Source organism: Orcinus orca, chromosome 3 (genome assembly GCF_937001465.1).
Source record: "Orcinus orca chromosome 3, mOrcOrc1.1, whole genome shotgun sequence".
Taxonomy (NCBI): Eukaryota; Metazoa; Chordata; class Mammalia; order Artiodactyla; family Delphinidae; genus Orcinus; species Orcinus orca.
In genome coordinates this window covers 1,461,140-1,475,787 of record NC_064561.1, presented here as the reverse complement: position 1 = coordinate 1,475,787, position 14,648 = coordinate 1,461,140, and the positions used below count along the sequence as shown (strand labels likewise).

Here is a 14,648-nt window from a genome sequence, read left to right as displayed (position 1 = left end):
CGGGCATCACCAGCCAAGCCAAGGAAGGCGCGCGGAGAAGGGGAAGCCGACGGCGGCTGCAGCTCCAGCTCCGCGTGCGAGCGGCACAGGTGAGGGTGAAGCGCAGGCAGCGGGAGCGCAGGCGCTGGGATAACCTGCAGGACGGCTCCCCTCCCCTCCCCAGCCCAGCCCCGGCGCTCGTGCCCGGTGAGGGGCCGGCTGTGGCTCCCTGCGCTCCTCTCCACCCCGCACGCGCCACGGTGCATTTGGCGGGCGCCGCGGCCCTTGGCTCTTCCCCAGCGCCGGCCCCAAGGCTGCCCAGAGCCCGGGCTGCGTCAGGCCTGAGAGGTGACCTCCGCGGGGAGGAAGGAGAGAGCTCCGTCTGGCGCCAGCTCCCCTGAGAGCGAGAGGGACGCCGTCAGACCAGAGAGCGTGGCACAGGCCGACTCACGCCTGAGCGCTCTGCCCACACGACAGTCACGTCTGCGTTTCGCGAAAAGGAACGAGGTGACGGGTGCAAAGTGGACCCAAGGGGATACGCGGGCACAGCCTCTCCCCCCTCAGGGGGCCCTGGAAGGGAACCTGCAAACAGCGGTGGTTAAACCCAGCGGTCCCGGAGGGCGCCGGTGAGAGCATGCGGCCCGTGGCCCATCCCCCAGCGGGTCCCGCACGGCCAGAGGGCGCTGCCTACCTCCGACTGCACCGCCGGCCACCCCGGGGGAGAAGCTGCCCATGGCGTGCGAGTTGGTCAGTCTGGTGGCGGCGGTTGAGACGTGCACCAGGCCGGCGGCGGGCACGGAGCTGAACAGGGACTGCAGCACAGACGGACCCAGGTTGGCCTGCAGGGACATGGGGCCCAGTGCGAACTGCGGGCCGGGGGCGAAGGCGCCCAGGAAGGGGCGGTGGGTCTGGGCGGACGGGGCCGTGCCCCCTGCCGAGGACGCCGCCGGGGCAAGGCCCGGGCCGCTGAGGAGGCCCCCGGGGGGGGTGGCAGCGGCGGCGGCGGCAGCAGCAGCAGCGGCCATGAAGAGGTTGTGGCCGTTCTTGACGTCGGGCTCGCGGTCACGGCCCTTGCCCGCCTTGCCGTGCATCGCTGAGGCCTTGTCCGCGGGCCCGCACACAGGTGGGCCCCCCTCGCCCTTCGGGGCCAGTCCGTCCAGCTGTCTCTTGTTCACGAAGGAGCCGGGGTCTGCGGCGCCGCCCTCCTTGCCCCGCGGGCCGGGAAAGCTCAGGGGGGTGCCCAGGCCGGCCGCCTCGGGGGCCTTGTGGGAGAGAGAAGCACCATCGCTGAAGCTGTGTAAACTGAGGTCGGCCGCCAGGCCCCCGCCCAGGGCGAAGCTGCTGGCGGGATGGCTGCTGGGGCTCAGCCCGCCCGCCCCCGGCAGCGCGCCTGGGAAGCTCTTCCTGGGGTGGGCAGCCAGCTTGGCATCAGCCGCGCCAGGTTCCTCCAGGCCGGGCCGGAAAGCGAACAGGGAGTTGTGGCTCAGAGCGGAGGCGGCCTGCAGCGGGCTGTCGGCTGCCTTGGCCAGGCCGAGGTCGGAGATGGGCGAGAAGGTGGACTTCCACTTGCTGCTGTTGACCGGCTCGCTGGCTGGCACCTTCCTTCCCGCCAGGCCGCCCCCTGCCAGGAGAGGCAGCGGCTATGAGGCCTGGGCTGGGTGGGGCAGAGCGGAAGCTACGGGGACCAGACCACCGCCGGCTCGGAATGACCCCCGCCCCCAAGACAAGCCCCCATGGCGGAGGACGGGGCAGACCTGGCGAGGGTGGGGCCGTGGGAGAAACTCAGGGAGCAAGGCTGCTTGTGCGGGAGGGCCGGCGTGTCAGCACAGAGCACCACATGTGCCCCATCTACCCAGGCAGCACCCAGAGCGCCCGCCATGTCCACAGGGAAAGGGGCCAGGAGGCCGGGCGGCACCCACACCACCCAGGGACCACTCTGGAAGCCCCGTGTGGCTCCTCAGAGGCCGGGCACCAAGGACTCAGGCATCGGGAGCACCAAACTCACCATTTTCCAAGGTTTTCGGAGGAGATTTGCTTTCTAAGGAGATGGTTGCAATTTTTCTCTCAATTCTATTAGGAAAAAAAAAGAGATGATAAATGTTTGCAATCCACGGGCACACCAGAGCGCTATACGTTTACACCGAATTGCCCAGCGGGGTCAGTAAGCCGGCAATGCATGACCCGCTGTCAGGGCCCCCGGGCGCCCCCATGCCCGTGCGGTGGCACCTGTGCCGGCACGATGACGGCTGTGGTGAGAGCCAGGCCCCGGCGGAGGAGCAGGGATGCCGTTTCCCAACACGCAAAGACAGCCGCGAGTCCCAGACAGAACTGTCTCCATGCTTAACGTGCTCTCAAGCTCTAGGAGACCGCGTCGTCCACAGAGGCAGATGCGCAGCACCTAGCACGTTAACTCCCCAGCAAGCTGTACCCATAGCTGTACCGAAGTACAGAGCAGTGTGTGCTTCATGTGTCAGGATTTTTGTGGACCGTCCCGAAGAACTATGACCTCCAGAGACACAGAACTCGCCAAAGAATCCAGAACTTGTACAATGTACTTTTCGTATGTGGAAGGGTAAGTCAACAAGACACTGAAAACACAGGCAACTGAAGAAAACACAGGGACGTCCCCCGGCGGTCCAGCGGGTAACACTCCGTGCCCCTAGTGCAGGGGGCCCGGGTTCGATCCCTGGTGGGGGAACTCGATCCCACATGCATGCCGCAACTAAAAGTCTGCATGCCGCAACTAAAGGTCCCACATGCCGCAACTAAACATGCCACAACTAAGACCCAGAGCGACCAAAATAAATAAATTAAGAATTAAATAAAATTAAAGAAAGGGACTTCCATGGTGGCGCAGTGGGTAAGAATCCGCCTGCTGATGCAGGGGACACGGGTTCGAGCCTGGTCTGGGAAGATCCCACAGGCCGTGGAACAGCTAAGCCCGTGCGCCACAACTAGTGAGCCTGCATGTCACAACTACTGAAGCCCGCACGCCTAGAGACCCTGCTCCGCAACAGGAGAAGCCACTGCAATGAGAAGCCCGTGCACCTCAACGAAGAGTAGCCCCCGCTCGCCGCAACTAGAGAAAGCCCTCACGCAGCAACAGAGACCCAACGCAGCCAAAAATAAATTAATTTTAAAGAAAAATAATAATAAAGAAAACACATACACAACACACGGGATCTTGTCAACACTGAACACTCTTATGCCTCAAAGGACACCAGCAATGGAGTGAATACACCACCCACAGGACGGGAGAACACAGCTGCAGATCCCGTACCTGACAAGGGATCCGGTACGTAGACGTCTAAAGAACTCTCATGACATAACAACAGCAGCACAAGACAACCCGACTCAAGAGTGGGGCCGGGACCTGAACAGACATCTGTCTGAGGAACAGATGATGCTGAGTGTCGTCGACTGCGAGGGAGATGAGGTCAAAACCATGGCGACACCACCACACCCTCACAGAAATAGCTACCGTACTAAAAACAAACCCAGAAAATAACAAGTGCCGGTGAGGATGTGGAGAAACTGGCACCCTTGTGCATGCTTGGCAGCAATGTGAGATGGGGCAGCTGCCGTGGAAAAGTCTGGTGGTTCCTCAAAACGTTAAACCCAGACTCGCCACATGAGATCCAGCAATTCCACGCCTAAGTACTGGGTAAATTGCAAACACATTTTCAAGTAAAAACACATGTAGTATAGGGACGTTCATAGCAGCACGATTCACAACAGCTGAAAACGAAGCAACCCAAGCGTCCACGGACACACGGTGGATAAACAAAACGTGATATATACACACAGAAAGGAAGGAGGTTCTGACACCTGCTACACCATGGATGAACCTGAGGACAGGATGCTCAGTGAAATAAACCAGACACAGGACACACGCTGCCTGATCCCACTCACGGGGTCCCTAGAGGAGTCAGATCCACAGAGACAGGAAGTAGATTGTGGGGGCCAGGGACTGGGGGAGGGGCTGGGGAGTCAAGTGTTTAAGGGTACAGGGGTTCTTTCTGTGGTGATGAAAATGTTCTAAAACCGACAGCGGTGATGGCTGCACAACCCCACGAATACGTCAAAGACCACTGGGTCGCACGTTTCAAGCGCGCAGTGTGGTATATGAATTATACCTAATAAAACTGTTATTGAAAAAAAAACCCAGGAAGAAAGCACTCTTCACCGTCAGCTGAGTGGACACCAGGCACTGATGGGAGCCTGCACGCCTGCCTCTTGGCTCTGCGCTGTGGCGGCCGCCCTCCCCTTCTCTCTGCCACCAAGAAACACCCGCCTCGCGCCACCGCCCCGGGAGCTACAGACTCAGGGGTCAGCCCTGCCCCACACGCACGTGGCGAGAGGCTCTCAGATGCCCTGGGCCCTTCACGGGCTGTTTCTTACACAGTTAAAGTGAACGATCCAGGAAGGGGCCTGTCTGCTCCAGGAAGTGCCCCAAGTGAGGTCGGGACCCTGTGCCCACCACCCAGCAGCAGGTGGGAAGCTGCCTGCCCCGTGTCCTGGCCACAGGGACCTGCCCCGTCGGCCCCACTCGCCTGGCACTGCTGGGCTCGTCCTCAGAGCCCTGCTCCTCATCCGAGGTCAGCGGGGAATAGTGGGCCCCGTTGGTCTGGCTCAGGGGCTTCTCCTTCTTGAGCACGGGCGGCTGGTCGTTGTCCTGGTAAGGGACAGGCGAGCTCTTCAGGGAGCTCTCGGGGGACGAGATGGCCGTGATTTCCAAGGGCTGGTTGATGTTGCTGACCTGAGGGGTCAGACGCACAAGCCCGTCAGCAGGCCCCTGGAGCGCCCTGGACCTACCGCCCCCAACGCCACTCCCAGCCTCACCATGGAGTTGAGGTTCAGGGGGGACCCTGAAGACTGGGTGAAGAGGCCGGCGACGGACGGCAGGGCCCGGCGCTTGGGGGACACGCCCGAGCTGAAGCCGGGGGTCCCCGCCGCTGCCCGCTTCCTCCTGCCCCTCTTGCGGCTGTCCTGCCCGTGGCTCTGGCCGCCGTCACCGCGGGTGCCCGAGGACAGAGGGCTGTGCTTGCTGGAAGGTGACTGTTTGGCGCTGCTAGAGCCGGCCGAGATGGTGAAGACGATCCTTCTCTTGGCTTCACTCTCGGGATCCGAGAAGCCGGCCTCAGAGGGCAGGTCTCCTTTGCTGGTGTCGGGGAGCGGGCCCTGGGCGCCGAGCCGGGGACTGGCGCAGAGCTGGGGGGCGGGCGAGGCCGAGCCGCAGTTGCGGGGCTGCGCCAGCAGGGGGGGGTGCTGAGGGGTGGAGCTGCGGGACCCCACAGTGGCAAAGAGGCTTCCGGAGCTGGAGGACTCGTCCAGGGCGGGGAGCTCGGCTCCAGAGACGAGTGGTGCCGGGCTGCCTGCCAGGGCCCCACTGATGGCCACTGAGCCGGCGTAGGCAAAGCCTGTAGGAAGGACACGCTTTCTCAGGGGAGCTCGTCCGGGAAAGGATGCCCACCTGGCCGAACCCGGCGGAGCGCAAGGAAGCTCAGCTCTCCGCATGCTCAGTGCCCAGCACCTTGAGACGGCACCACGGAACCAGGTTCGGGTGAGGACAAGTGGGGACCCCTGGGCCGTCACTTGTGTGCTCTTCCCACTTCTGGGCCTGGGTTGGTTGGGCCCTGGAGCTCACGCACAAGCCGGTGGACCCCGGGCACCACCAGCGGTGACGCCCTCCCCACGCGAGAGCAGCAGCGCCAGAGGCGGGACGCCCGTCCCAACAGCAGCCTCCTCACTGTGCTCTTTATCCCCAGAAGAACAGGCATAGATCAGGCCATGTGGACACAGGCAAGCAACCTGACCACACATGCCCGCTGCCCCCGATGGGATCCATGGCTGGGCAGTGGTGACAGGCACCCTCTAGGTCGCAGGGCCCCGCCTGGAAGCCTCACTCGAAGCTCTCTGAGGAGGAGCAGAACCGGCTGGAATGCGGTTGGATGAGGACGCCATCGCCCAGAGGACTGGCATGGGCCCAGGCCGAACACAGCCAGCTGAGATGAGCAGAGCGGGACAGCCCAGCTCGGAGCCCCCGAGCCCCGGGCCACGCTGTGCAGCTGACATGCTGAGCCCACCCAGCACCTCTGGGTCCTCGCACGGGAGGGAGCCCTAACCTGCGGGGGCCAGGGCGAGGCTTCTGCTCCCAGCAGCGTTGCACCCGGAGCCGTGGGTGCCAGCACCCATCTGCTTCTCCAGTGTGGACGAGGACTCTCGGGCCTGCGGCACGGGGCTGGGGGTGCTTCTCTGCGGAGAGAAAATGCAGGTTCTCAGCTGATCCGGCCATACGCCACAGGACGTGCCAAGGGCCCGAGGCCACGAGCACGGAAGGGCAAGTGGCCGCTCAGGGTGTGAGCCTGGTGGGCAGCCACGGGAAGGTTCTCACGAGGTGAGGCACAGGTGTCTGACCTCGGTTCTAAGGGATGGCCCTGGCTAACAGGCAAGCATTGGGCCAGGGATAAATGGGCAGGGAGAGCAGTGAGGGCAGCCGTTATGATCTGACCCAGCAACTCCACTCCTACATGGAGCCAGACAACAGCAAGTACCCACACAAAACCCGCACACGCATGTCCTCAGCAGCACAATTCACAACAGCCCCGAAGTGGAAACACCCCAGATGACCACCAACAGGTGACGGATGCACACAATGTGGTCCGTCTGTATGGTGGAACATCTCTCAGCCACGAAAAGGAGAGAAGCCCTGACACTCGCTACCACGTGGATGGACCCTGAGAACACGATGCTCAGTGAGAGAAGCCAGACACAGAAGGACACACAGTCTGTGATTCCACTGACAGGAAATATTCAGAACAGGCAGATCCACAGAGACAGACAGTAGGCTCCTGGTTGTCAGGGGCTGGGGAGGGGATGGGGGTGACTGCTGGTGGGGATGGGCTTCCTTTTGGGGGTATGGAATGTTCTGGAACTAGAGATGGCTGCACGACTGGTGAATGTACTAAAACCCACTGCACCGAACACCTTAGGTGGGTGAGTTGTGTGTGAGTGACATCTCCATAAACACGAACAGCCCACTCCACAGGAGAGTGTCATTTCCAAGTCCATGCGTGTGACGCTGAATGCACATGTGAACTAGAAGGAAAGGGAGAAGTTTCTACAGAATCTGGAAGTTTTAGTCCCTCTCCGTTTGCACACGTCACCTTTTACTAAAAGGATCTAAAGTAAAAGTGGCAAAATGTTACTGGAATTAAATGTGGACATCAGACATTCTGTTTTTCTCGGGCATCACGGTAAGCTCCAAACTTAACCACGTGCAATTGAACAAGGCGGCTCTGGGCCTCAAGGGGAAAGAACAAGAGCACCGGCTCTCCTGGCGCCTACACACGGTGCCTGGGGACGCCAGGCTTCCAGGCCGAGGGCCTCACTCACCACCTTCTCGGCGCGGCTGGGCAGCACCACGCTGGCCAGAGGGATGCTGACTGGCAGCTTGCTAGGCTGCACGGTGCTGAGCGGGATGCTGACGGGCAGGCTGGTGATGGCCTCCCCACTGCTGGCGTAGGTGCGCTCCTTCAAACCCTGCAGACACACCACCGGGCCAGCCTGCTCCCGCTGACCAGGAAACTGGGCCTTGAGCACCGCCCCGAGGGACACAGCAGCCCTCCAACCAGTGACAAGTCACCCCCACCCCAAAGCGATCCTCCCGACCTGCCAGGGCCCCCACCCATCACCCCAGCACACACCCCATCACAGGAGTGCAACAGGCTTTTCCCTTCCCCTGTTGCTCAACCCGGCCTCTCCTTTCCCAGAGACAATCCCACTCTTCCAGCCTCACCCCAGGGTTAGGGCGCGGCCAGGCAGCCTCCCACCTTCCCTCTCAGCCCTACTCCACCCCACGCATGGGCACTTTCACAAGAGCGGTGGCCTCACCTTCTCACTGCTCTTCTCTCCCGTCATCTGCAAGGCCGCAGGGGATGAGGGCCGAGGGTCCTGTGGGCTCAGTTTGATGCCGTTGGCGATGCCGGGGCTCTGGTACGGGAGGTCGTTCTCCTTGGCATGCTCAGCTCTGGAAACGAGACGTGTCCTCGGTCATTTTCTGGGGAGCCCTCAGAGCCACAATTTTGCGTTCAGAGCTGGCCGCCTGGGCCTAACAACCCCCGAGATTCTCTTCCAAACTGACAATCCCCCGCTCAGAAGGCCCCCCACCACGAGCTCACCGTGAGTGCAGCTCGCTGGCGGTCGCCCTGCTGTTGGCTGTGTGGTCCTGGCTCAGGTGGCGCCGCAGCACCAGCTTGGCCGGGGAGAGCCTGGTGTAGTCGGGCAGGGCCAGGCCGGACAACTTCTCGAGCCTCGGCCGGCCACTGTGGTTCGGGGTGCAGGGCACGACCTCCTGGTCCAGGGGGGAGGCCAGGTACTGGGGGGTGTTCTGCTTGGGCGAGGGCCGGCTCAGCGCGCCGCAGAGCTCATAGCCGGCCGCGTGGCCGTTCATGGACAGCTCCGGGCTCATGTTGCTCAAGTGGGGCAGGGAGAACCTGGCACAGTCCAGCTCCAGGTGTGGCCGGCCGGGCTCGGCCTCCGGCTCTCGGCCCAGGCCACCCTTCCCGCGCAGGTGCAGGGACAGGGCGTCGTCGGGCGGCACGCAGGACTTCAGCTGCAGGAGCTCCTGCTGCCGCTGGCTCTTCTCCAGCTCCACAATGCTGATCTGGGGGACGAGAGGAGGCGTCAGGCCTGAGAGGCCCCATGCCCAGCACCTCACTGGCAGGGATGGTCGTGCAAGAGCGACAGGGACGTGGGCCGGCTAGAGGGACATGGGCCGGCTAGTGTGACGGGCAGACGCGCCGGCCTGAGGAAGCGAGGGGCCCAGGCTCCGTGGCTGTCACTGTGACTGCGAGGGTAAGGTATCGGCCCCGGGGGCTGGGGCCTGAGGCATCGTTTGGCTCTCCCCACAATGAATCAAGGGCCCACAGTTTCGGGCCGCCTCTCGGTGACACAGGAGCGTGAGGGCCCAGCGCGCAGCCTCCTGAGACTCCTGCACACAGGCTGGCAGCAGGGCCGGGCCACCACAGGAGGCAGCGCAACACCGTATCCTGTGACCTACAGCCGCTCCAACGGCTACTTGGGGGACGCGTGTCTTTAGGGACGTAGCCTCCAGAGCAGCCTCCGGTGCAGAGGAATTCACTGCAGTGCCATTCTGCAGTAACCCATCCCTGAAAGAGCCCCCAGGGCCGGGCAACAGCGAAAGCTTCACGTAAATCACGAAACCTCGCTGGAGAGACGCAAAGTGGTGGGAGGCCTCGGCCTGCAGACGGGCTTCCGGAAAGCCCGCACCTGCGTGCTGATCTGTCCGTCCTTCCTTCCTGCACCATTCTCTGCTCACCTCGTCAGTATGAGCCGCTCTCATGGTGCAAGCGAGGGCCGCCACCGGCGGCCTCAGAAACAAGGCGCTCGCAAGCCCGGGCGGTGCGGCGGGGACTGGGCCTAGGACGCTGGTCCCGGCGCCCCAGCTGAAGCCCGGAGCCCCCCCCCCGCCTCCGACAGGCTTCCTACCTGCAGCTCCAGGCAGTGCCTCTGCTTCTCCGAGATCTGGCTCTTCAGGGCCTGCTTCTCCTTCAGCAGGCCCTCAAGGGACAGCGTGGACCAGTCCAGCTTCAGCTCCTCGCACCGTGCCTTGAGCTGTGGGGATGGGTGGGCAGCCATGAGGCGTCGGAGGCCCCTGGACGCCCCGCGAGGATCCTGAGGGAGGACAGGGACGGGGGGCGGGGGGCTGCCAGGACCCACTGCCGCAGACTCGGGGGCTGCCCTCGGTCATCTCTCCATCCCGAGGCCCGGCCCGGCCTGGGGGGCCCCGCCTCGGGCAGACCGCCAGTCCCGCCAGCGCACCAGCCGCAGGCTCTGGCTCCTCAGCTCCCGGTTGCCCTTCTCCAGCTGCTCCGTCTGCTCCCTCAGCTGCTGGTTGTGAGCTGAGATCTCCTTCTGCGCTTGGATCAGGTCGTTGTAGGTCAGCGCCTTCACTCCCAGCTGAGGACAAACGACGGCAAAGGGGGGGCTCTCACAGGGGCCAGGGGCATCGCGAGGCAGGAAGCCTCCCTCTGACCACCTCCGGGCCTCTCCATCAGGGAGACTCAAGGTGAAGAGCACCAGGAGGGCACCAGTCCCTCTGGATCTTGGCCAGACGTCCGGCTGGGCCCTGGGCCCTGCCTGCCCTCCATCCCGCACCAGGGCCGTCTGCGTGGCCTCAGGGTGGCCAGGGCAGGGCGCCTACCTCATCCAGTTTCTGCTGGAAAAGCCTCTTGATCTCCTCCTTCTGAGCTTGGCAGTGGCCGAACAGCTGCTGCACGGCGCCCAGCAACCGGGTGTTCTTCTCCTGCGGGGCAGGGCCATGAGCGTGAGGCCCCCGGGACGGGCACCCCGCCCGACTTGCAGCCCGCCTGGCGGACACGGTGGCAGACACGCACCCGTGAGGAGGTTGGCCAGACCCCCATCCGGGCCTCACCCCGGAACGTAGCACCACGTTACCAGGAGCCACAGAGCCTGACGCTTCCCGCCCTCAGGAAAGCTGGGGTGCCCGCACCAGGCCCGCATGAGGGCGGCCGCACCTCACAGCCCCCCACCCCAGCTCCGCCACCGAGGCTGCAGGGCACACTGTCCCCAGACGAGGACGCCTCAAACGGGGCAGCAGGGCCCGGCCAGCCGCGGCCCCGGGGCCATCGGACCCCGTAGGTAAGGGCAGCTGGGTCTGGCAGCACCACGTGAGGCTCACCTTCTCCTGGTCCAGCAGCTGCTGCAGGTTGGCCTTGTACTGAGGGGTCTTTGTGTACGCCAGGAACTGTAGGTACTGAATCTTGAAGGATTCTACGAGGGGAGCCAAGACAAGGTTTTAACTCAGAAACCCTCCAGCTGAGGCTCGAGGCGGGGGTGGGTGGAGTTCGGGAACGACGCGCAGGTTCCCCAGGGCCCGAGCAGTGCTGGGGTCGCACGGTGCCATTGTCGTGCCGGGGCCCGTGTCCCCACACTGCCTCAGCATGTCCTGCTGCCACGTGGGGCTCGCGCCCACGTGGGGACCCTCACAGCTCCTGCCATCCCCAGCCCGCGTTTTCGTTCTCCCCAAGGACACATGGGTTGTGGTCAGCCAGTCTGCCGGTCTTCTCGGTAAACATATGCTACCAATGTTGAATTGAGAAAATTGTACAGGAGTTTCCTTCATCCACTTTCTGAAGGGACGAGGCATCTCAAGGCAGCCCAGCCACGTGAGCACGAGCTCGACTCGGCAGGACAGGGCCCTGCTCCCTCGGGGCACCGGGCTCATCCCGGACAGGTCTCCCTGACACTGCAGACACGGGGCTGGGTCCTTCTCTGCGGGGCACCCTGGGCACCGTGGGTGGTGGAACAGCATCCCTGGCCTCCACCTTCTTGACGCCAGGAGCCACCCCTCCAGTTGTGATGATGCCCCCAGATGTGGCCTCACTTCCCCTGGGGCAGGACTGCAGCCTCAGACTGCCGCACGGGCCCCGCTGACCCCGAAGCCCAGGCGTGCCCTGGCAGGACTGAGCCTGAGCCCTGGGGGTGGTGCGCTTGGCCATGCAGCGTGGGTTTCCTAGGGGGTCTGCGAACAAGCCACCCCGTCCGCCCGGCCTCCCCCCGCGCCCCCCTGGGGCGGCTCACCTAGCAGCCGGTGTAGGGCAGGCGGGGCGGGCGCCAGCAGCAGCTGCTCAGGGGGGCGTCGCTGCGTGCTGGGAGGTAGCTGGTAGGGGGCGCCTGCGGGGAGACAGCGGGTCACGCTCTCTAGACGCCAGGCCCTGCGCGATGCCCCAGCTGCCCAGCCAAGCCGCCACCAGACCCCAAACCACGGCACTTCGCCCTGCCTGAGCGGGGCTTCTGCACGGGACCCCTGGAGAGCCCTCGGGAGGCTCTGGAGCTGGAGCCCCCCCACCCCCATCTCCGAGTACTCAGCACAGACGCTGTCGCAGTGGCTTCTGCCCGGGCCAGCAGGAAAAGGGACAGCAGTGAGGCTCCCCGGGACCCCAGAGCACAGCGGGGCGGGGGCGAGGAGGCACTCACCCTGCGGCGAGGGTGACGCCGCCCGCGACACAGTCTGGGCGTGCAGCAGGTCCAGTGCGCTCTGGGTCTTCTTGGGCTTGCGCTCGGGGTTGGCGGTGCTCATCTTCTTGGGACGTCCGCGCTTCCGGCCGGCCATCTTCCGGCCCTTCTTGTTCAGCTTCTTCTTCCGGGCCTTGGAGGGAGATGGCTTCTTGACAGTGGTCGCCCCGGCTTTCTCTTCCTCAGCACCAGAGTCCTAGCGGAAGACCACATGAGGGACCAGCCGGCGATGTGGGCTCCCGGGGGCAGCCTGGCTCCCTCCTCCGAGACCGGGGCCGCCCCATCTGGCCGGGGGCGGGGCGCTCACCATGGGGGTGTCGGCGGGCATGGCCGTCTTGCTCTCGGGCACCTTGGTGGGGGTGGTCGTGTTGCTCTTGTTCTCCCGCTGCTGCCGGCGCCGAGCTGCCTCTTGTTCCTCCTGGGGAGTAAGCGGGGGGCTCGTCCTCTGAACCGTGGGCACCGCGGAGACCCTCCTGCCTGCAGGGGCCCTGCAGCCCTGGCCCTGGGGGAAAGCGAGGTACACACACCCCACACCCAGTCTCTGCTGGGAACCCAGTGGGCCCCCGGACGGCCTGGCCTGGCCACCCCGCGGCGGGTGGTCCCAAGGTCCCCACAACCACTTCCCCACCGAGGGGCACGCTGTCCACAGGCGAGGGCTGCGGGACACCCACAGCAACAGGAGGGAGGACAGGGCCACCCTCAAGGCCGTCCTCTGTCTCCAGGTGGGGGTGGCCATCACCATGCCCTGACCCAGAGGCCCTAGTACGGCAGGAAGGGCCTGGGCGGGGGGCTCCTTCAAGGCTCACGTGCTTGTCTGAGCCTCCAAAGAGAAAGTCACTGGGACAGACGTCCCACGAGGTTCAGAGACAAAGTGATGAGCACGAGGCCGCGGGACATTTTGAAAGGCTGTAACTCCAACCTATCTCCCCCCAAATCTCTCAAGAAACGTGGCCAGGGTGCAGCTGCTCAAGACGTGGCCGCCGCAGCCAGGGGGCCCTAGCGCCCAGGCCCACGCCCGGCTACTCGGGATGCCTCGGGCCCTGGTCAGCTTAGAGATCAAGGACAAATACACAAACTTACCCTGAGTTTTGGATTTTTCAGACTAGAAAAATAGTTTTCAAGCTAAAAATGGAAAAGGAAAAGAAAACGTCTCATTAGCAATGGAAAACCCTGTCAGGACAAGAGCCACACCCCAGACCCACCGACGTCAGGCAGTGACGGGCGCGGTGAGCGCTGAGAGGCGGGTCGGGGAGGAAGGGGTGCCACTCACTATGGTGCGGTCGATGGTGTGCAGGTAGTAAGACACCGGCTTCCCCGTCCACGACACCGAGCCTTTTAGAGGCGACAGCTCCACGACGCGCATGATGGTGCCGATGTCTGCGCACAACAGGGCGCAGGAGTCAGGGGTTGCCAGGGTACCAGGGGGAGGGGTATGGCGGGGCTCAGGTCCCAGGCGTGTCCCAACTGCCAGCTGGGGAGGTGCCCACGGCCCTCCCCACACCCAGGCACCTGGCCAAGGACAAGGGCGATAAGCCCACAGGGCGGGCTCCAAAGGCCCGTGGGGGCCAATGTGGCAACCAAGCAGCCGCAAGGATGCCCAGCGCCTGAGGGTCCTGCCACCCCGCGGGCTCGCACACACCACTGCTTGTCCTTGTCACTGCTCCCTTGGGTCCCGGCACCACAGTCCTGCCCAGGGCCATGTCTGGGGATGTCTGGGGTTGTCACAACTGGGGGCCTCCCGCATGGAGTGAGTGCGGCCACCGCTCCACATCCCACAGCACCCGGGACGCCCCCCGCCGTCACCACTGCTGGCGGGTGACCCCGCTTTAACCCACGGCAGGTGCTCATAATTACATGTGTTAAGAACTCGGCAACACGAGAGCTCTTACCACTCAAGTTTCTACTGTTTATTCTGAAGTTCAGAGGTGCAAAGGGCTTCGAGGACACGATTCTGCCACCTAAAACACAGAGAGGGATCAGTGCTGGCCGTGGGGACACCAGTGCGCGATACGAGCAAGAGCCTGGTGAAGCTTAGAGCACCAGGATGCAAAAGCATCCAGAGAAACCAGCCCTCTGAACACAGAAAAGCCGAGGGACTGGGAGTCCTGAGCTAACCTCACAGCTAAAAGCAAAGAAAGCGGCGCCTGAGGGCTCCGACCCATCTCACGATTTGCTTTCCTGCAAAACGTGCTCAGGGCCTCACAGTCCCCTGGGTCTCGTCGTGGGGCCCACTGGGCACCCCCTCTACAACTTCTGCGCTGTCTAGATGCGCCACACCCACACCAGGCCCGGACCAGAACCAGCCCTGACCCCAGAGACAGACAGAACCTGAGGGAGAACCGGGTCCGGACACACAGACAGAACCTAAGGCTGGACCAGGCCCTAACACAGAACCAACAGAACCTGAGGGAGAACCAGGTCTTGATCCACACACACAGACTGAACCTGAGGCAGGACGAGGCCCGACTCCAGGGAAACAGGACCTCAGAGAGAACGGGCCCAGACTCCACACAAACAGAACCTGAGGGAGAACTGGGTCCTGATCCACAGGAACAGACAGAACCTAAGGCAGAACCGGGCCCTAACCCCACACAGACAGAATGCGGAAG

At 63.7% G+C, this 14,648-nt stretch overlaps 1 protein-coding gene across 12 annotated transcripts in view; it reads right to left on the bottom strand.

Annotated features, from left to right (window-relative positions):
* DOT1L (DOT1 like histone lysine methyltransferase) overlaps positions 1 to 14,648 on the bottom strand; it is a 55,075-nt gene that overhangs the window by 2,341 nt on the left and 38,086 nt on the right. For 11 of the 12 annotated variants that reach the window (XM_049708516.1, XM_049708518.1, XM_049708519.1 and 8 more), the window contains 18 exons: positions 13,929 to 13,997; positions 13,310 to 13,416; positions 13,120 to 13,161; positions 12,347 to 12,457; positions 12,001 to 12,235; positions 11,605 to 11,697; positions 10,703 to 10,794; positions 10,205 to 10,306; positions 9,823 to 9,960; positions 9,490 to 9,615; positions 8,160 to 8,644; positions 7,873 to 8,008; positions 7,375 to 7,554; positions 6,105 to 6,234; positions 4,822 to 5,399; positions 4,533 to 4,738; positions 1,985 to 2,049; positions 671 to 1,600 (listed from right to left, as the gene is read on the bottom strand). In XM_049708516.1, the coding sequence (XP_049564473.1) occupies positions 671 to 1,600; positions 1,985 to 2,049; positions 4,533 to 4,738; positions 4,822 to 5,399; positions 6,105 to 6,234; positions 7,375 to 7,554; positions 7,873 to 8,008; positions 8,160 to 8,644; positions 9,490 to 9,615; positions 9,823 to 9,960; positions 10,205 to 10,306; positions 10,703 to 10,794; positions 11,605 to 11,697; positions 12,001 to 12,235; positions 12,347 to 12,457; positions 13,120 to 13,161; positions 13,310 to 13,416; positions 13,929 to 13,997 (3,825 nt within the window). The remainder of the gene's footprint in view (positions 1 to 670; positions 1,601 to 1,984; positions 2,050 to 4,532; positions 4,739 to 4,821; positions 5,400 to 6,104; positions 6,235 to 7,374; positions 7,555 to 7,872; positions 8,009 to 8,159; positions 8,645 to 9,489; positions 9,616 to 9,822; positions 9,961 to 10,204; positions 10,307 to 10,702; positions 10,795 to 11,604; positions 11,698 to 12,000; positions 12,236 to 12,346; positions 12,458 to 13,119; positions 13,162 to 13,309; positions 13,417 to 13,928; positions 13,998 to 14,648) is intronic. The other variant, XM_049708526.1, reaches the window with a different exon arrangement.